The 22,087-nt window shown below is 40.8% G+C and overlaps 2 protein-coding genes across 5 annotated transcripts in view; both read left to right on the plus strand.

The window, feature by feature from the left end:
* The window catches only part of rabgap1l (RAB GTPase activating protein 1-like), a 586,024-nt gene that overhangs the window by 239,611 nt on the left and 324,326 nt on the right, over positions 1-22,087 (plus strand). The gene's annotated exons all lie outside the window — the stretch shown is intronic.
* Positions 2,493-4,970, plus strand: LOC134355118 (G-protein coupled receptor 52-like). The gene has a single exon (XM_063064867.1). It carries the CDS (start codon positions 2,541-2,543, stop codon positions 3,618-3,620), a length of 1,080 nt encoding a protein of 359 aa, XP_062920937.1. The 5' UTR covers positions 2,493-2,540; the 3' UTR covers positions 3,621-4,970.

Consider the following 22,087-nt stretch of genomic DNA (forward strand, 5'->3'; position numbering starts at 1 on the left):
CCTCACCAGTAGTAACTAAGATCTTGTCTGGATGGCGGTGAGATGGGCCCTCGCAGTCAGATCCTTTCTGCATGCACTCCCTGTGGAATGACTGCAGTGGGGACGAATGATTGATCACTTCTTTGTGGACTATAGGTTCGTGAAGAGGGTGTGGATAAAGATGCAAGGGTCTGTGTCAATTGTTCATCCCAAGCTGCTGTGTGACAGAAGGCTCTCTGATCTATAGGCTATGCCCAGGGACAGTCTCAGTCTGTCTGTCTGTCTCTCTCTCTCTCACTCACTCACACGCGCACGAGCATTAAGTGCTGCTGGAAGATCAACTCGGTGAAAAACACCGTTTGATCTGCCTGCAACATGTTGATCCACCAGACATTGCACAGTTTATTCTTGTAAATAATTTTAAAATCATGAATAAAGCTTATTTTGATATAAAATGTTCATTTTTACAGCAGCAGTACAGTGCAAAAGCATAGGATTACTGTAAATCATAAAAGTAAGTAATAGTGCAAATAAAAGGAATAATGATGCTTCCTTGTGTCAGGAACCATTCAGAAATCTAAAGGCAGAAGTGAAAAAGCTGTATCTGAATCACTAAGTTTACTGCTTCAGGCTTACTGATAATAGTAACGAGAAGAGGGCATATCCTAGATGGTGAGGATCCTTAGCAATGGATACCTCCTTCCTGAGGCACTGCCTTTTGAAGATGTCCTTGGTGGTGGAAAGGTTGTGCCTGTGATAGAGCCAACTGAGTGTACACCTTCCTGCAGCACCTTGTATTATGTACATTTGAGCCTCTATATAAGGCTTTGATGCAACAAGTTAGAATACATTCCAACCACACATCAATAGAAGTTTGGAAGAGTCTTTGATGACATATGAATCTCCTCAAAGTCTTAATGAAGTAGAGCTGTTGATATGCTTCTTTATAATAGATTCAATGTGTTGGCCCATTGTATGTAAGCTGCTTTTGCAGGTAACGGTACACTTTGCATCATTAACTGAGTGCACTGGTACCTTATAGTAAATTGAAGTATTATGGCTGTGCTGCATCTTAAGGGGCCACATTTACAGGGAGGTGAATCAAACACAGTGATGATAGGTCAGCTGATGTTCCATTGGATGTCCTGATTATCATTTCTTACCTGACAGCATCCCACCTTCTACCACACACCCACTCTTGTCTTCTCCCACGCCCCATGCAGCCACCACCTGCCTCTTGTACCCACCCCCATGACCAGCACACCTCCCTGTCTTGTCTCTCATACCTCTCCTTCTGCTGCCTCACATTCAATAATCATCAGCATTTTGCTCCCTCACCCTCACTGCCCTGAGCCCTCAAATCCCATCTTCAAACTCGTGCCATTGATGGCTCCTGCTGCTACCTCACCTACATCTGTGCAAAGAGCCTGTCAGCAGAAATGCAAGTACTACAGTGTAGGCCACAAGTAAATTTATAATGAGTCATTTTTGATTGCTATTTATGCAATTAATAATGTATTAGATTTTCCTTCAGTGATGTTACAGCTGGTGCTGGGGTTCATCTCAGGAAGTTTGGCATTGCATTCTTTTAGCTCTGTTTAGGCTAATTGCTCAAACTCTTGGGTCCTACGTATGCACTCTACCTGTTTCATGAACCTGTCTTTATACAGTAACGTGGCTGCAAGCTGACTAGCCCAGTCCCGTTATATTCATTTGTTACGCTCCAGGATAGCGTTACAGTGAATGGCTGTGAGCCTGTGTGCGCTTGGCAACTGTTACCAAGAGACATAAAGAGAGAAAGCAGCTCGGATAGCCATTGGCGGTTCAGCTGCTGCTGCTCATTTGGAAGCAGGAAACCAAGGTAGCTGGAGTAGAGAATTCTTCCGCATCAGCTGTGATGGTGCAGACAAGGGGCTCAGGTGCAGCTGCTGAGGGACAAGAGTATGCAATAGCAGCGCTAATGTGCCACTGAAAGGATTGCTTCTCCAGCACAATGAAGGTGCCAGACTCCTTGCTAATTCACGAGATTGCTGCATAATTCTGTCGGCGTTCCTTTTCGCAAGTCCGTAGCACTGATTAATGTATATGGAAGGCTGAGGATTTCAAATTGTGCAGGAATACAGCTTGCACTGCTATTTTTGCCCACTTCGCTTACTTATCAATTGATTTCCTGATGCTGTCAGTATTTCAGAAGACTTCAACGGGAGAAGAAATGTAGCATGTAGAGAGCAGTGTGAGAGGCTTGTGCATTTCTCCCAGGGCTCGCCGTCTTTTCCCGCTCTTCATACAATAGCTCTCAATGAACAGCTGGAAGCAGTACACTGGAGGGAGCTCGTCAACGGCATTGCAATACTGAGGTGTGTCAGCAGTCCGCTGTTGCTGAGGAGGCATGTGCAGCTGTTAAACGCTGACTGCAGAGACCAACAAGAGCAGCAGAGTGAGCCGGAGGAGCGGAACGAGCCGGAGGAGCGGAACGAGCCGCAGAAACAGCAGCAGCAGTAACAGATGCCTTGCCAGCGATCTGCAGTCACTGTGGACTGTAGCCCACACCCATCTGTGTCATGAACCACTCCACGACTGAATGGAATTCTAGGAGCCTGAGCAATACCTCAGCCAACTTATCCAATCACCACGCTTGCCCTCTCGGCTTTGGCTACAACGACATGGTTGATGTATGTGTTTTAGAGACTGTGATTATTGTGCTGTTGACAGTCCTGATCATTGTGGGGAATCTGACAGTCATCTTTGTGTTCCACTGTGCCCCTCTCCTTCACCACTACACCACCAGCTATTTCATCCAGACGATGGCCTATGCCGACCTGCTGGTAGGGGTAAGCTGCTTGGTTCCTGCTCTCTCCCTCCTTCACTACTCCACAGGTATGCAAGAGTCCCTGACCTGCCAGGTGTTTGGGTACACCATTTCAGTGTTGAAAAGCGTTTCTATGGCATGCCTAGCATGCATCAGTATTGACCGTTACCTTGCCATTACCAAACCATTGTCCTACAGCCAGCTGGTAACTCCATGCCGCCTTAGGATCTGTATCATTCTTATATGGATTTACTCTGGGACAGTGTTCTTGCCCTCATTCTTTGGATGGGAGAAACCCGGATATCATGGAGACATCTTTGAATGGTGTGCCACCTTTTGGGAAACTAATGCGTACTTCACAGGCTTTATAGTCTGCTTGTTATATGCCCCAGCAGCCTTCATTATCTGTTTCACCTACTTCCACATATTTAAAATCTGCCGGCAACACACCAAAGAAATCAACGAACGCCGTGCCCGATTCCCCAGCCAGGAGGTGGAATCTGCTGAAGGTAGCCCCAGCCCCGACCGGCGCTATGCAATGGTCCTGTTTCGGATTACAAGTGTCTTCTACGTGCTGTGGCTTCCCTACATTGTTTATTTCCTGCTGGAGAGCTCACGTGTGCTGGAAAGCCCTTCGCTGTCCTTTGTGACAACTTGGCTGGCCATCAGCAACAGCTTCTGCAATTGCCTCATCTACAACCTCTCAAACAGCGTCTTCAGGCTGGGATTACGGAGACTATGGGAGACCCTCTGCTCACTGAGCAGGTGTTTTGGAGATGAAGCTCTGCGAGATCCCATACCCAGGAAAAGAGCTCATTCCTGCTCCATATGATGATTCACCTATCCGGAGGAGATACACCAGTCTGGCATTCTGTATGGTCTTGCACCTTTATGTGAAGATGTGTAAAAGAGCAAAGACATCAATGACCAAAGGGCTCCTTGAAAATGTGGAATGTGGGCACAAGAGGAAGGAATTTATCCCCTCCACCTGTTTTGTCATTTGGTTAGGACATTGCTTAACATCATCTGTCCTCTTTGGTTCTGTACCCATAATATTCAAAATGGCTTTGTAACCTTTAGCATCTTTGCCCTAGACAAAGTAGCAATATATTTTGAAATTTTCAATTGAACCTCAGACTTTGGTGTGAAGTTCTAGACATCTACTACTCCAAATAGGGTGAAAGCCTCCACAGTTTGGAAATGCAGTGGAACTCAATTGATGTTTTAACCATTGAAAGCCCTCAGCTCCACTCTTAGAGTAACTGACTGGTTAGTAGATTGCACTTACCGCATTGTAATAAGGAATAGAAAAGCTGAGGAGTGAAGTCAGTTTTGTGAAGAGTGCACATTGTGACACTCTATCAATTGTTCACTGTCTGGTCACTGGGAGTATGGTGCAGTAATTTGTACAACTTTCTGTAGGAACCTTAACACTTTTACTCGGTGTCATCTTCGGTGGTAGGCAGCAGTTCTTTATAATATTTCAGTGTCAGCTTGCAGATGTACTAAATAATAGGTGGAGTTTATTCTTTGTCTGCATCTGATGTATTTTCACATGTTCAGTAGTTCAAGGCGAACAGTTTGAATTTGAGCAGGAATTGAATTCATTTTCAAATTTAAACACTAAAAGTAAAGGCATACAGTGCAGTTAATCATTATTATCCCAAAAGATGCTACTCGTCATTGTGTCTGCAACAATGACTTGGCTCGTACCGTCTGTGGTTCTGGCACAGTTGAGGAGAGCTTAGTGAACGAAAGTGTTGCAAATGCCCACCTGGCTTGCTCATTTCGCAGGCATCGGGATTAATTATTTGGAGAATTAAGGAGAGAATCTTCTGATTTTCTTCATATTATTGTGCCACTCAGGAATATGTCGTAAAAAGGAAAACAGTACTTGTATTGATGTTAGTGTGAATGATGCTGATTAACCCCTTGAGTTCTCCAGTTCCAACACTGTTGGTCAGCATTGACTGGGGCGGAATTGTGCAGCATTCCTCCACTTTAAATGTCAAGCGGCAAAGCCAGCTTTCCGTTGATATGACAGATGCAAAAACGTTGCTGCGGCACACAAAGGGCTATGTACTGTGCGATAAGGAAGAGTTAAGCAGTAAGAATGTAACATTAAATTATTGCAAAACTATTTATTGATTTATTAACTTTTACATTAAAAACAGATATATAATCTATTTCAACCGCCTGTATTCTTGAGGTCAATAAATGGATAATGCTAAATTGAATGAGTATAATCGTCTCCCAGTTCAATACATTCAGCCACAGGCTTCGACTGCTTATTAATGCATGGGTTGGATTTATTCAATAAAGGCACACTTGGGTACTGGAATGGGTCTTTTAAAAGACTGCATTTTCACAGCTTTTGACTTTTGTCAGTACGAGATGCATTATGCTTCATTTCACTTCACAATTCTTTCTCAGGATACATGAACACAAGGAAGCAGGAGTAGAAGTAGGCTATTCGGCTTCAAGCCTGGTCTGCCATTTGTTCTGATCTTGGCTGATCTACCCCAGGCCTCAACAGCTGTTCTTGCCAATTGGTATTTGGTATTCTCACTTGTGAATTGTATTTTCACCAAGGGAAAAGCTTTTGTTTGTGTGACATCCAGACAGATCATTCCTTACATAAGTATATCAAAGTAGTAGACATGAAAAATATAGGACTGTCGAATTTAGTGTTAAAGTTGCAGAGAAAGTGCAGTGCAGGTAGACAAGTAAGATGCAAGGACCATGCCAAGGTAGATTGAGCGATCAAGAGTTCACCTTTATCATATAAGAGGTCTTTTTGAGAGTCTTAACATCAAAAATTCATCCTCCACCAGCTTAAAGACTACTGATAACCTCTACAGTCCTCTGGGATAGGGCAGAGTCTCTCTTCCAGTACAGCTTTGCTGCCAAATAGCAGTCTTCACAAATCACCTCCCTCCATTTCTGCTCTTTCTCTAAGTTGCCCATCTTCAAGGTGTCAGTTGACCCAGCTCTTTAACATATCTTCACTTTTCTCATTTCTGTTTTTTGAATAAAAGCGTAAAGTCTGTTCTGCAGAGCTGTATCCATATAGTCCAACGAGCAATTTCTGCTGCCCCAAAATTGAGCACCTTAGAAAGATATGGTTCTGGAAGTTTTCAGCTTGGAAGGTTGCTCTCTGCTCAAGTTTGCTGTGTGGGGGTGAGGGCGGGCAAAGGTCTGTGGTGACAATACTCGAGGTGAAGCACTGGTCTCAGGTGTGTCATTTTCAGTTGTGTAGTGCTACGTTCCAGTATGATGCCATTGCATTTACTATTGTGTAATTGCATTTTCTTTGTAAACTGGGATTTCTCGTTCAATTAAAGGAAACCAATTGCTATTGGAGGTACAGCAACATGTCAGCTGTGCTCAGTAGTACTCTTGCTGTGAGTTAGAAAGTTGTGTGTTCAAACCCTGTCCACTCCAACCCCCCTCCCCCCACCACGCCCAACATAATTTAGGGAGGGACTGCTGCATGTTTTCAATTGAAACATTGAATCAAGAGCACGACTGAGAACAACTAATAAAGTAGTAAGAGAAAAGATGAAAGATAAGCTAGCCAATAACATAAAAGAGGATACCAAAAGTTTTTTTCAGATCTATGAAGTGTAAAAGAGAGGCGAGAGTGGATATCAGACCGCTGGAAAATTACATTGGAGACATTGCAATGGTGGACAAACTTAAAGTATTATACACCTGTCTTCACTGTGGAAGACACTAACAGAATGCCAGAAATTCAAGAGTGTCAGCAGAGCAGAAGTGAGTGTAGTCACTATTACTAAGGACAAGGTGCTTGGGAACCTGAAAGGTCTGAAGGTGGACATGTAACCTGGACCAGATGGACTACACCACAGGGTTCTGAAAGAAGTGGCTGAAGAGATTGTGGAGGCATTCGTAATAATCTTTCATGAATCACTAGAATCTGGAATGGTTCTGGAGGACTGGAAAACTGCAAATGTCACTCCCTCTAAGAAGGGAGTGAGGCAGAAGAAAGGAATTTATAGGCCAGATAGCCTTACTTGAGTGTTTGGTAAGATGTTAGAGTCCATTATTAAGGATGAGGTTTTGGGGTACTTGGAGGCACATGATTAAATAGACTAAGGTCAACATGGTTTCCTTAAGGGGAAATCTTGCTGCCAAATTTGTTGGAATCCTTTGAAGAAATAACAGGCAAGCTAGACAAAGGAGAGTCAGTAGATGTTGTTTACTTGGATTTTCAGAAGGCTATTGACAAGGTGCCAAACATGAGGCTACTAAAGAAGATAAGAGCCCATGGTATTACAGGAATTACACTAGCATTGATAGAAAATTGGCTGACTTGCAGGAGGTAAAGAATGGGAATAAAGAGAGCATTTTCTGGCTGGCTGCGCTAACTAGTGGTGTCCTGCACAGGGGTCAATGTTGGGACTGCTTCTTTTTACGTTATACACCAATGATTTGGATGACAAAATAGATGGCTTTATGACCAAGTTTCCAGATGATCCAAAGATGGGTGGAGGGGCAGGTAATGTTGAGGAACTAGAGAGGCTACAGAAGGACTTGGACAGTTTAGGAGAAAGGGCTCAGAAGTGGCAGATGGAATACAGTTTCAGGAAGTGTATGGTCATGCACTTTGGTAGAATGAATAAAGGCATATATTTTAGACAGAGGGCAAATTCAGAAATCAGAGGTGCAAAGAAACTTGGGGTCCTTGTTCAGGATTCCCTAAAGGTTGATTTGCAGGTTGAGTCATTGATAAGGAAGGTAAGTGCAATGTTAGCATTAATTTCAAGAGGACTAGAATATAAAAGCAAGGATGTAATGCTGAGGCTTTATAAGGCATTGGTCAGACTGCACTTGCAGTTTTGGACCCCTTATCTAAGAAAGAATGTGTTGGCATTGGAGAGGGTCCAGTGGAGGTTCATGAGAGTGATTCTGGGAATGAAAGGGTTAATGTATGATGCAAATTTGGCTCTGAGCCTGTACTCGCTGGAGGTTGAATGAAGTGGGATCTCATTGAAATCTATCAAATATTGAAAGGCCTAGATATAGTGAATGTGAAGAGAATGTTCTGTACATTGGGGGAGCTTACAACCAGAGGGCACATCTCAGAATACATGAGAATAAATGGGAAGAAATTTCTTTAGCCAGTGGGTGGTGAATCTGCAGAAGTCATTGTCACAGACACCTATGGAGCCCAAGTCACTGGTTATATTTAAAGTGGATGTTGCTAGGTTCTTGATTAGAAAGGGTGTCAAAGGTTACTGAGAGAAGACAGGAGGATGGAATTGAGAAGGAGAATAAATCAGCTATGCATTCTATGAATAAATTTAAAATGAAAAGAAATTATGTTTCTAGAACTATCACTTTGCAGGGGAGATGCCACAAATGGTTTGCTAAAACCTTGCTTTAGAGTTCCCCTTTTCCTGATAGAAGGAAGTTTATAGACCTTAATAGAGGGCCCATCCCCTCAGCACGCTGATGTGTACCAATTAGCTTGTCTTAGTCTTTCTGAAGATGAGGATGAAAAGGACCTTGACATTGAAATATATAAATATAGGCTGAAGGGGTTTTGGAATTGGTTTATTATTGTCACATGTATTGAGATACAGTGAAAAGCTTAGATGTGGGACCTCGTTGAATGCAAGTTTTAATGGATTAAATATAAGGAATGCTGGTTCCCTTGATGAGTGATTTAAAAACATACCTTTACTATACTCACTGTAACCTGGAATGTGCTGGCTTGACATTTGGTAAAGCTATGGAAACAATAAAAGCTTGAGAATGTGGCCTTTCCCTTCCATTACTGGAAGTGATATAAGGTATCTTGGTCACACTGCTGTTTTCCTGTTAACCTTTACTCCCCACCTAGATGTAATTAAATCATCCAGATGGTCTAATTAAAAGTGAAAGTATGCAGAGACCTGAAACAGAAATGGTTCCAGGCAAGTTCCTTGGAAAGGTTGATGCCAGGGAAGTGGAGTTTCGACTGTGAGACAATTTGCTGAATGCATGTAGATCCCACTATGACTTAGCTCTGTTGTATATTATAACTTGCCCATTTTACATTCCTCCTCAGCATTGTGATATCCTTCTAAGAATATTTATAATTTTTTAATGTTATCTAAATACTGTATGTGGCACTGTTAACAGTACTTTCTCTAAGCCATTTAGTGAAGCTATATTCCAGTGTTTTTCCTCTGTACTTTCATCAGCTCAATTGCATCGATCCCATAGTATGATGACCAGAACATGACACTTCAAAAGTGGCTTAAACAGTGTTTTGTAAAATTGCAATATATCTTCTCAACTTTTATATTCTATGCCCCAATCTCTGAAGGAGTCTTGTTACGTACCACCTTCACCCTATCAACCAGTGTTATCACTTTTAGAGAACTATGGGTTTGGATCCCCAGATCACTTTGTTTGTCATTATTCCATAATGCCCTACCATGTACATTGTCTTGCCCTTATTTGACCTCTTAAAATGCATCATCTTGCATTTGTCAGGATTAACTTCTATCTGATCTACTTTTTGGTGCAATCTTAGACAACTTATGATTATGCTTTCTAGAACATCATCAATACTGATATACTCTTCTAGACTGAAGGCCTATAGGTATGGGGAGAGATTGAATAGGCGAGGCTTATTTTTCCTAGAATAGTGAAGGCTGAGGTGTGAAGCATATAAAATCATAAGACACGCTAATGGATAGACAGTCAAAATCTTTTTATCCGTGAAAGGGGTTATGGAAAACAAAAGGATAATTGTTTAAGGTGAGAAGAATGAGTTTCAATGGGAAATTAAGGTGTAAGATTTTACAACAGAGTAGTTGATGTCTGGAACTCGCTGCCAAAGGTGGTGGTGGAATCAGACGCAGTCACTATGTTTAAGGGACATTGACATGATACCTAAATAGGCAGGGCATAGAAGGATGTAATTCTTTTTCAATATTTTTATTGATTTCTATATAGAAGAATACAGAGTTCAAGAGAATACATATTATAAAACAAAAGACAGAATATAATAATACCAAATACAGTATATTGAATCACATTAACAAACTCCTTACTCTATATTCATATAGATTGGATTAATTCGTATATTAGAATAGAATATAAACAATTTTATTAAAAAAGATCTACACCCACTACCAAAGTCGAAGCTGTTTGGGGAATAAAAGGAAAAAAGAAACTTATCAGATAATAAAATATACTAGTAACCAACTTCTGTACTTTAACAAGAAGTCAAAGATTATGAAAATAATTTAAAAATGGCTCCCACAAATTTTGAAAATCTTGGTTAGATTCAGAAATTGAACATGATTAGGTGGAACAGCATCCTTCCATTTAAACAAAAGCACCCTCCTAGCCATAAGAGAGATAAAAGCCAAAATGTGCAGATCAGATGTCTTCAAAATGATATCTTTACTTCCAACAGTACCAAATAGGGCAGTCAAAGGATTAGGCTTAAAATTTTCTTTAAAGAGTACAGAAAAAGTTTGGAATACTTCCTTCCAATATTTTCCAAGACTTGGGCACATCCAAAACATATGAATAAGTGAAGTTTCTCCATTGTTACACCTATCACAGTAGGGAGATATATCCCTATAAAAATGAGATAATTTATCCTTGGTCATATAAGCCCTATGAACCACTTTAAATTGTAGGAGGGAATGACGAGCACATAGTGATGAAGTATTAACCAATTTAAAAATCTCATTCCAAGTTTCTTCAGAAATTGAGGTCTGTAAGTCTTGTTCCCAAAGATTTTTAATCTTGTCTAGAGAATCATTTCTCATTCCCAACAACTATCATAAATATTGGATATTGAACCATTATAGAATGGTTTCATGTTAAGAATTTCATCTAATATGTTCTTATCAGGTCTATTAGGAAGTGTATATAATTGAGATCGCAGAAAATCTCTAATTTGTAAGTACCGAAAAAAATGAGTTTTTGGTAAACTATATTTAGTTGACAATTGTTCAAACGAAGAAAGACTTCCTCCCACAAACAGATCCCGGAAGCATGTAATGCCCAATCCTTCCCAATGCTTAAAGACTACATCAGTCATAGAAGGCTTAAAAAAATAATTTAAGAGGATGTAATTCTAATGTGGCTAAATGGGATTAATGTAGATGAGCAAAAAGGTTGGCGTGGATATAGTGGGCTATCTGTGCTGTACAACTCTGACTTCATGACTATGAGATGAAAAAGATCAGCTGGACACAGTTAGCATTCCACAATGGAATCTTCTCATTGATGATAATCTTGGCAAGTTTCTGAAGGCAGTGGATCAATATCATTGATAAATCACAATCAAGTTTATTATAATTTATAAACTACAATATAAAATATTAAAAATAAATATTGTACTAAGAAAGAAAAATTATGAAATATTGTTCATGAGTCATGAACACTACTTGATGGTGAAGGGTAAAAAGCTGTCCCTAAAATATTTAGTGTGTATCTTCAGACTCCTGTACCCCTCCCTGATGGTAATAATGAAAAGAGAGCATATCCTGGATGGTAAGGGTCCTTAATGGTGGATGCCACCTTGAGGCACCTCCTTTTGAAGATGTCCTCGATGGTGGGGAAGCAGATGCCCATGATGAAGCTGGCTAAGTCTACAATTCTCTGCAGCCTTTTCATCCTCTGCATTGCAGCCTTCATACTGGGCAGTGAAACAGCCAGTTGACAATACATTTATATAAATATGTTGAGTTTTTGGTGACATACAAATCTCCTCAAACTCCTAATGAAGTAGAGCCACTGGCATGCCTTCTTCATGATTGCATCAATATGTTGCCCCAAGATAGATCCTTTGAGATCTTGCTGCCAAGGAACTTGAAGCTGCTCACCGTTTCCACTGCTGACCCCTCGATGAGGACTGATATGTATTCTCTCAAAAAGTGCCAAATGACTCAAACTCTAGTAGGCACTGTTCACCCCTATTCGTTCTTGTTGTGTTGTAGAGTCCAAAAGTTAAATTATTAGATATTAATAAAATCATGGAAGTGTTTGCAAGGTTAGATGTTATGAATATGCTTTCATCTTAGGATAATCCAAAATTAGTCGGCAGCACAGTAGTTAATGCTGTTGCTTTGTACCGCCCAAACACCTGGGTTTGATCCTGGCAACCATGTGAAAGAATGCATGTTCTCTTTGTGACTCTGTGGGTTTTTTTCCAGGTGTTTTGTTTCTTTACCACATCCCAAAGGTGTGCTGGTGAATTGGCTATTATAAATTACCCTAAGAATTGAGGAGGAGTTGATAGGCATGTGTGAAAGAATCAGTTTCAGGAGGGATAGTGGGACAAACCTTATGTGTTGTAATATGTAAGTTGAAAAAGAAAGCAATTACGATGAGCTTCAGTGTTTCTGGAGACGCAAAGACGAGGAAATCTGCAGATGCTGGAATTTCAAGCAACACACATAAAAGTTGCTGGTGAACGCAGCAGGCCAGGCAGCATACCCCTTGCCCATCCTCTGGGCTTTTTCCCCCCCATCCCCCTTTTCTTTCTCCCTAGGCCTCCCGTTCCATAATCCTCTCATATCCTTTTTGCCAATCAACTGTCCAGCTCTTGGCTCCATCCCTCCCCCTCTTGTCTTCTCCTATCATTTTGGATCTCCCCCTCCCACTTTCAAATCTCTTACTAGCTCTTCCTTCAGTTAGTCCTGACGAAGGGTCTCAGCCCGAAACATCAACTGTACATCTTCCTAGAGATGCTGCCTGGCCTGTTGCGTTCACCAGCAACTCTTGTGTCTGTTGCTTGAAATTCCAGCATCTGCAGATTTCCTCGTGTTACCGATTTTGAGCAGTTGGGTTGTATGATCCATTGCTCGTCTGTATGTTAATTTTACTTAATTCTTTATAAGAACTCAGCATTAAAAGCAACCCTTTAACCCCTCTTCTGCTGAAAGCCTTCTGGCAAGTCTCTCTTTAACAGCAAGTGGTTCTTAAAATGAGCACACAGTTGAGTTGTACTGATAACTATCCGCAGTGGGACACGTCATCGCAGAGAGGCTGTGGTTTGGTGCAGCCACTTTGGTCATTCTGAGTGTCTGAGAATGGCAGTGATTGAGTTGTGCCAGCTAATTTTGTGAGTAAGAGTGAACAGATGGAATATTGGCACGAGAGTATTCAGGAATAAGGGAAAAAATCATTTGCATGAAGCAATAAAACAAAATTTTGATAGCCATCAATCCTACAAAAAAGAGAATTCTGTAAAATAATATCAAGTTCCCTTTTTAAAAATGCTGAATAAACAGTCCATTAATATGGATGAACACTTCCCCTTGTACCTATTCTTACTCTGTATCTAATAGAAAACAGGAAAGAGTTCTGTGCTATCATGCCTGAATTGCAATGTGCTGGTAATTTCCCCAAATGAGTAGGTGAGAGAAGTTCTACTGTAGGGAACTTGTTGGTAGCTGTGTGTGCTCATAAAAATGCTGAAGCAGAAGGATATTTTACACAGAATCCCCAGAAGATGAGGGTAGTCAGTGTGTTTGCAATATGTCTTCATTCTGATCTTCAGAATTGATAAAAAGTACAGAACGCTTCTGCTGACCCTGCTGCAGTCCCCATTTGTAATAGTTGCATGTTGTGCTCTGTTCATGCTAAGTTCAGTCCAACAACTTCCTGTTTATCTTCTTTACTGCACCAGGGCTGAATGAAGTGTTGTTCTCCAGGTGGCTAAAGAAATTAATTGGCATTTTCTGTTGGTGATCTGGTCCATCAGATTCTGATCTAAACTAGTCAATTTAGTGGAAGCATTGATGTTCTGTCATAGGAGGTAGTTCTTTGTCCATTACACTGCAGCAGAGCCACTCACTCCCAATGCAATTGTCTTCCTATACATGTTTAAACCAAGATTGCTCCCAGCTCTATAACCCCTTCTGTTTTTCAAATGAAGTACATTTCCATAGTGATCAGCGCAGAAATATTTAAATAATGCTTCACTAATAATCTCCAACCATTTATAACTGTTCTCTCTGAAAATAGTCAATGCACAGTGTGGCCAGCATCTTTCAGGTAAATAATATCAGATATTCGTTATTGTTTTTTGACAATAGAAATGTAAGAAGTGGATAGTCCAAATCTTTTTCTCACGGTAGAGGTATTAAACATGAGCTCACAAGTTTAAGGTGAGAGGAAGGAGTTTTAAAGGGAATCTGAGGGGAATGTTCTTTATGGAGAGTGGTTGATCTCTGGAACTTGCTGCCAGAGAATGTGGTGAAATCAATCATAATGTTTACGAGACATTTAAAAACATATGAATAGGCAAGGCATAGATAAATACAAACCTAATGCAGGAATATGTGCATTCCACAAACAAAATAGTACAACCGTGGCTGACAAGGGAAGTCAAAGCTAATGTAAAAACAAAAGAGAGGGCATACAACAAAGTAAAAATTAGTGGAAAGATAGAGGATTGGGAAGTTTTTAAAAACCTATAGAGAGCAACTAAAATATTCATCAGAAGGGAAAAGATGAAATATGAAAGCAAACTAGCAAATAATATCAAATATAATATTAAAGGCTTTTTAAAGTATGTTAAAAATAAAAGAGCGATGAGAGTGGATATAGGACCACTAGAAAATGAGACAGGAGAAATAATAATGGGTGACAAGGAGATGGCTGATGAACTAAATGAGTATTTTGCATTTGTCTTCACCGTGGAAGGCACTAGCAGTGTGCCAGATGTTGTACTGTGTGAAGGAGAAGAAGTGAGTGCAGTTACTATTTCAAGGGAGAAGGTGCTCAAAAACAGAAAGGCCTAAAAGTACATAAGTCACCCAGCCCAGATGAATTGTCCCCTAGGGTTCTGAAAGAAGTAGCATTAGAGATTGTGGCAGCATTTACAATGATCTTTCAAAAAACATTGGATTCTAGCATGGTGCCAGATAACTGGAAAATTGCAAATGTCACTCCACTCTTTAAGAAAGGAGGAAGGCAGCAGAAAAGAAATTATAGACCAGTTAGCCTGAGTTGGGAAGATGTTAGAGTCAATTGTTAAGGATGAGGTGATGGAGTACTTGGTGACACAGGACAAGATAGGACAAAATCAGCATCGTTTCCTTCGGGACGATCCTATCTGACGAATCTGTTGGAATTGTTTATTACCTCTTGTCACCTCGCTTTTCCCTGTGTTGTGCTCTCAGCCACTTTGCGTTACGCAACCCCTCCAATCCTGCATAAACTTCTAGAAATTCTCAGCAATTCAAGCTACAGCTGAGGGAGAGAAGCAGAATCAATGCTTCAGTCCTGAGCTGATGAGAATTTGCAACACTTTCTGGTTTGAGTTTTTGATTTCCAGCTTCTGCAATTTTTAAAACCATTTTTTGTCGTACAGTTCTGCAAACACTTTTCCACACACTTTACAATGCTCCCTACACTGTCCTCACCAAGGCCATCCTACTCTTGCTCAATTGTTAAGTGGGAGGTTGAGCCATCAGAGGTCATGGCCCATGTCAGTACCAATGATATGGGTAGGAAAGTTGATGAGGTATTGCAAAGTGAGTTCAGGAAGTTAGGTGCTAAATTAAAGGACAGGACCTCCAGGGTTGTGATCTCAGGATTGCAGCCTGTACCATGTACTCGTGAGGCCAGAAATGGAAGATAATGCTGTATAATACGTGACTAAAGAGGTGATGCATAAGGGAGGGCTTCAGAGGTTTAATTATTGGGCTCTTCTCCAAGGATGGTGGGACCTGTACAGACAGGATGGTTTGCATCTGAACTAGAGGGGAACTAATATCGTTATGGGAAGGTTTCCTGGTGATGCACCAGGGAGAGGGGTGGTGTTTAAACTAGAGTTGCAGAGTGATATTGGGAAAAGATGTTTTTCAGGCTGCATAGAAAGACAGGAATCAAAAATCATGGTGGGAATAATGTTCTGAGTTGCATATATTTCAATGCAAGGAGTATTGTAGGAAAGGCAGATGAACTTAGAGCATGGATCAGCACGTGGAATTATGAAAATGTGATCATTAGTGAGATTTGTTTGCAGGATGGGCAGGACTGGCACCTCAATGTTCTGGGATTCTGTTGTTTTAGACATCATAGAATGAGAGGATTTAAGGGGAAGGGGTGGCTTTACTAATCAGGAAAAATGTTACAGCAATCCTCAGTCAGGACAGACTGAAGAGCTCATCTACTGAGGCTTTATGGGTGGAATTGAAGAATAAGAATGGGTTGATCACTTTAAAGAGGTTATATTATAGACTACCCGACAGTGAGTGGGATTTAGGGGAACAAATTTATAGGGAGATCGCAAACAGTTGCAAGAAACATAAGGTTGTTACAGTAGGTGATTTTATCTTTCCACATATTGACTTGGACTCCCATACTGTTCAGGGAAGTTTCCTTAATCAGTATACAGATGGCTCAGCTAGAGAGTGTAAGATACTGGATCTCCTATTAGGGAATGAGCCAGGACAGGTGACAGTAGTTTGTGTAGGGGAACACTTTGGATAAGGAATTATCTTATGTACAGGAATTGGGATGTTATGTTGAAGTTGTGTAAGATGTTGGTGAAGCCTTATTTGGAGTTTTGTGTGCAGTTCTGGTCACCTACGTACAGGAAAGGTATCAATAAGATTGATGGAGCACAGAGTAAATTTACAAGGATATTGCCAGGTCTTGAGAATCTGAGATATTGGGAAGGATTGAATATGTTAGGACTTTATTCCCTGGAATGTAAGAGAATGAGGGGAGATTTGATGAAGGTATACAAAATTATAAGGTGTATAGATAGGGTAAATGCAGGAAGGCTTTTTTCACTGAGGTTGGGTGAGACTATTGTAAACTAGAGGTCATGGGTTAAAGGTGAAATGTTTAAGGGAAACATGAGAGGGAACTTCAGGGGAAATCCCCTTTGGATACTAAGAGATATTTGGATAGCTACATAGGTTTGGCATGGACTAGATAGTTCGAAATGCCTGTTTCTGAGCTGTAGTGTTCTAAGACTATGACTATAATTCACAGTCCTCTTCATGCCCTTCAGGTGCTTACCATTGTTCAAAATCACAGAGTTATCCAGCACAGAAACAGGCCTTTGGCCCAACCTCTCCCATGCCAACCAAGATGTCTATCACCTGTATTTGGCCTATATTCCTCTAAACCCTCAGATCCCTTGGATGTATCTGTCCAAATGTCTTTTTAAATGGTGTAATTGTACCCACATTCACCACTTCTGCTGGTAGCTCATTCCATACTTGCACCACCCACTGAGTGAAGTTCCCCCTCGTGTTCCACTTAAACACTTTGTCTTTCACCTTTAACCAAAATCTTTTTCTACAACAGTCTCACCCAACTCAGTGGAAAAAGCCTTCCTGCATTTATCCTATTGAAATCCCTCATACAAATCAATAAGCTTCAAGACATTGACCTTAGTATCTCCTCGTGCAATTAGATCCTGGATTTCTTCACTTGTAGAGTGAAATCATTTCAAATTGGCAATAATATCTCCTCCATGATGTCCATCAGCACAGATGCACCATAAGGATGTGTACTTAACTCCCCGCTCTACTCACTTTACACCTATGACCATGTGGCTAAACACAGCTCCAACGCCGTATTCAAGTTTGCTGATGACACCACTGTCGTTGTCCGAGTCAAAGGTGGTGACAAATCGGCATACAGGAGGGAGATTGAAAATCTGGCTGAGTGGTGCCATGACAACAACCTCTCACTCAATGTCAGTAAGTCCAAGGAACTGATTATTGACTCCAGGAGGAAAACCAGAAGTTCCTGAGCTAGTCCTCATCAGAGGATCAAAGGTAGAGAGGGTCAAAACTTTAAATTCATCCGTGTTACTATTTTGGAGGACCTGCCCTAGGCCCGGAATGTAAATGCAATTATGAAGAAAGCATGACAGTGGCTCTACTTCCTTAGGAGTTTGCGTGGATTTGGCATGACATCTAAAACTGTGACAAAACTTCTATAGGTGTGTAGCAGAGAATATATTGAATGGCTGCATTACAGCCTGGTATGGAAGGACCAATGACCTTGAATCCTATAAAGAGTAGTGGATTCAGCTCAGTCCATCATAGGCAAAACCCTCCCCACCACTGAGCACATTTATACAAAGCATTGTTGCAGGAAAGCAGCATCCATCATCAAAAACCCCCATCACTCAGAACGTGATCTCTTCTAACTGCTGCCATTAGGAAGGAGGCACAGGACCCTCAGGCTCACATCACCAGGTTCAGGAACAGTTATTACCCCTCAACCATCAGGCTCTTGAACAAGCAACACACATCAAAGTTGCTGGTGAACGCAGCAGGCCAGGCAGCATCTCTAGGAGGAGGTACAGTCGACGTTTCAGGCCGAGACCCTTCGACAGGACTAACTGAAGCCTGAAACATCGACTGTACCTCCTCCTAGAGATGCTGCCTGGCCTGCTGCGTTCACCGGCAACTTTGATGTGTGTTGCTTGAATTTCCAGCATCTGCAGAATTCCTGTTGTTAGGCTCTTGAACAAAAGGGGATAACTTCACTTTCCTCATCATTGAAATGTTCCTCCAACCTAAGGACTCACTTTCAAGGACTTTTCATCTCATGTTCTTGATATTTATTGCCTATTTATTTATTTATTTATTTATTTATTTATTATTATTTCCCCATTCTTTTTGGATTTGCACAATTTGTTGTCTGTTGCACACTGGTTGAACGTCCAAGTTGATTTGGTCTTTTATTGATTCTATTTTGGTTATCATTCTATCATGGATTTATTGAGTATGCCTGCAATAAAATGAATCTCAGAATTGTATATGGTGACATATACAGTATGTACTTTGATAATAAATTTACTTTGAACTTTGGAACTTTGAATCATTTCACTATTCACCATTTAATAGATTTTAATTAGGTCATCCCTCATTCTTCTGAACTCCACTGAATACGGGCTCAGAGTCATCAAACATTCTTCATATGACAGACCGTTCAATCCTGAAATAATTTTCGTGAACCTCCTTTGAACCCTCTCCAGTTTCAGCACATCCTTTCTAAGGGGCCCCAAACTGCTCACAATACTCTTAAGTGGGGCTACACCAGTGCTTTATAAAGTCTCAACATTATATCCTTGCTTTTATATTCTTGAAATTAATGCTAACATTGCATTTGCCTTCCTCACCACAGAATCAACCTGCAAATTAACCTTTAGGGAATCCTGCACAAGGACTCCCAAGTCCCTTTGCACCTCAGATTTTAGTATTTTCTCTCCATTTAGAAAATAGTCAACTTTTTCATTTCTTCTACCGAAGTGCATGACCATACACTTCCTGGCACTGTATTACAACTGCAGCAACTTTACCCATTCTCCAGATCTGTCTTAAGACCTTCTGTGACCTCCCTCCTTCCTTAAAACTACCTGCCCCTCCACGTATCTTCGTATTATTTGCAAACTTTGCAACAAAGCCATCAATTCTAACGTAAAAGTGTCAGTCCCAATACAGACACCTGTGGAACACCACTAGTCACTGGCATCCAACCAGAAAAGGCTCCCTTTATTCCCACTCTTTGCCTTTTGCCAATTAGCCACTGCCATATCCACACTAGAATCTTTCCTGTAATACCATGGGGTCGTAGCTTGTAAAGTAGCCTCGTGTGGCACTTTGTCAGAGGCCTTCTGAAATTCAAGAGTACAATATCAACTGATCGTTCTTTGTCAATCCTGCTTGTTATTTCTTCAAAGAATTCCAATAGATTTGTCAGGCAAGATTTTCCTTAAAGGAAACCATGCTGACTACAGCCTATTTTATCATGTGTCTCCTAGTACCCTGAAGCCACATCCTCAACAATCGACTCCAACATCTTCCCAACCACTGAGGTCAGACTATCTGGCCTATAGTTTCCTTTCTTCTGTCTCTCTCCCTTCATGAAAAGTGGAGTGACATTTGTAATTTTCCAGTCTCATGGAACCATTCCAGAATTTACTGATTCTTGAAAGATCATTATTAGTGCTCCCACAATCTCTTCAGTCACCTCTTTCAGAACCCTGAGGTGTACACCATCTGGTCCAGGTGACTTATTTACCTTCAGACCTTTCAGTTTCCCAAGAACCTTTTCCGAGTAATGGTATCTTCACACACTTCATGACCCCTGATGCCTGGAACTTCCACCATAAGTGGCTTCCATTGAGAAGACTGATGCAAAATTCTTCTTCAGTTTGTCTGCCATTTCCTTGTCCCCATTTCTACTTTTCCAGCATCGTTTTCCAGTGGTCCGATATCATTCTTACCTCCTTTTACACTTTATTTATCTAAAGAAACTTTTGGTATCCTAGTTAATAATATTGGCTAGCTTACTTTCGTATTCCATAATTGCATTTTAATTACCCTTTTCAGCTGTCTCCTGTTGATTTTAATAGGTTCCCAATCCTCTAACTTCCCACTAATTTTTGCTCTATTGTATGCCACCTCTTGGCTTTTATGCTGGCTTTGACTTCTCTTGTTAGCCACGGTTGTGTCATTTTGCCTTTAGAATATTTCTTCTTCTTTGGGGATGTATATATATCCTGTGCCTTCTGAATTGCTTCCAAAAATTCCAACCATTGCTGCTCTGCCATCATCCCTGCCAGTGTTCTTTTCCAATCATTTCTTGCCAGCTCCTCTCTCATGCATTTGTAATTGTCTTTTCTCCACAGTAATGCTGATACATCTGACTTTAGCTTCTTCTTCTCAAATTTCAGGGTGAATTTGATCATATTATGATTACTTTCCCCTAAGGGTGCCTTCACCTTAAGCTCTCTGATCAATTCTGGTTCATTGCACAAGACCCAATCCAGAATAGCTGATTCCCTAGTGGGCACAACCACGAGTTGCTCTAAAAAGCCATCTCATAGGCATTCTAGAAATTCTCCCTCTTGGTATCCAGCCACAACCTGATTTTCTCAATCTATCCGCATATTGAAATATCTCATCACCATTGCAACATTGCCCTTTGGGTGTGCATTTTCTATCTCCTGTTGCAATTTGTGGAAAACATCCTTACTTCTGTTTGGGAGTCTGTATATAACTGCCACCAGGATCTTTTTATCCTTTTATTTCCTTAGCTCTATCCACAATAATTCAACACTTTCTGACCCAATGTCAATGTAAATGCTACAAGTTCATCTACCTTATTCTGTATACTGTGCTCTTTCAAATATATCATCTTCAGTCCTGTATTCACCCTTTTCAATTTTGTCCACCTTTTATGTTATAGATCATCCTGTTGACTGCAATTTTGCCCTATCAACAGCCTCTCCTCACTACATATTGCCTCCTACATTCTATTGAGATTAAACTCAGCCTATCCAATCTCCCCTATAACTACAATTATTCATTCGAGACAACATCTTGGTAAGTCTCTTCAGCCATCTCTCTATTGCTTTCTGTAGTGTATTGAGCAGAACTACAAAATACACCAAGTACAGTCTAGCCAATGTTTTGTGACGTCCCAGCTCTTGTACTCCAGGCCTCAGCCTTATGGACTCAAGCATACCAAATGCCTTTTTCACCATCCTATCCAAATGTGTTTCAACTTTCTGGGAGCTATGAACTTGCAGCACAATATCCCTTTGTACATCAGCTCTCCTAAATTCCCTGATATTTACTCTGTATCAGGGTTACAAAATAATTACTAATAGTACTAATAGAATTTGACCTCCCAAAGTGTATTACCTCATAAATCCCCATCATGCCCCAGAAATCTCCTGTCTTGTTGCTATTTTGGGATAGCAAACCTGTAGATCTTTCCAAATTATTGTGTTCCAATAACTTTTAACACTTCCTTCTACCAGTAACAGATATGCTGCAGAGTGTCATTCTACTCCTGCCCTAACTCCCCTCCACATCCAATGAGAACAGTTAATTTAGGATCTCTCTCATGTCTTGTGGGCTCCACACATATTTTTAGTTTTAGTTTTAATTCTCTGAAGAGGCCTATTCTTTTCCTTGCGATCTATTCTCTTGGTCCCAGGAACATAGAAGATTGAGGGATGACCTGACTGGGTGAAAGCAGTCTTTTTCCCAGAGAGGGTGTGCTAAAAACACAAGGGTATAAGATTAAAATTAGAGATAGGAGATTTAAAAGGCAGCTTCTTCATGCAGAGGGTGGTGTATATTTAGAATGAGATACTATGAACAGTGTTAAAGGCATGCACATTTACAATGTTTGATAGCCATCTCAATAAATACATTACATGCTTAAACGAGGTTTAGAGAGTTTTGGGCCAAATGTGGGCAGATTGGATTACAAACTGGAGAAAATCTGCAGATGCTGGAAATCCAAGCAACACACACAAAATGC

Source organism: Mobula hypostoma, chromosome 12 (assembly GCF_963921235.1).
Source record: "Mobula hypostoma chromosome 12, sMobHyp1.1, whole genome shotgun sequence".
Taxonomy (NCBI): domain Eukaryota; kingdom Metazoa; phylum Chordata; class Chondrichthyes; order Myliobatiformes; family Myliobatidae; genus Mobula; species Mobula hypostoma.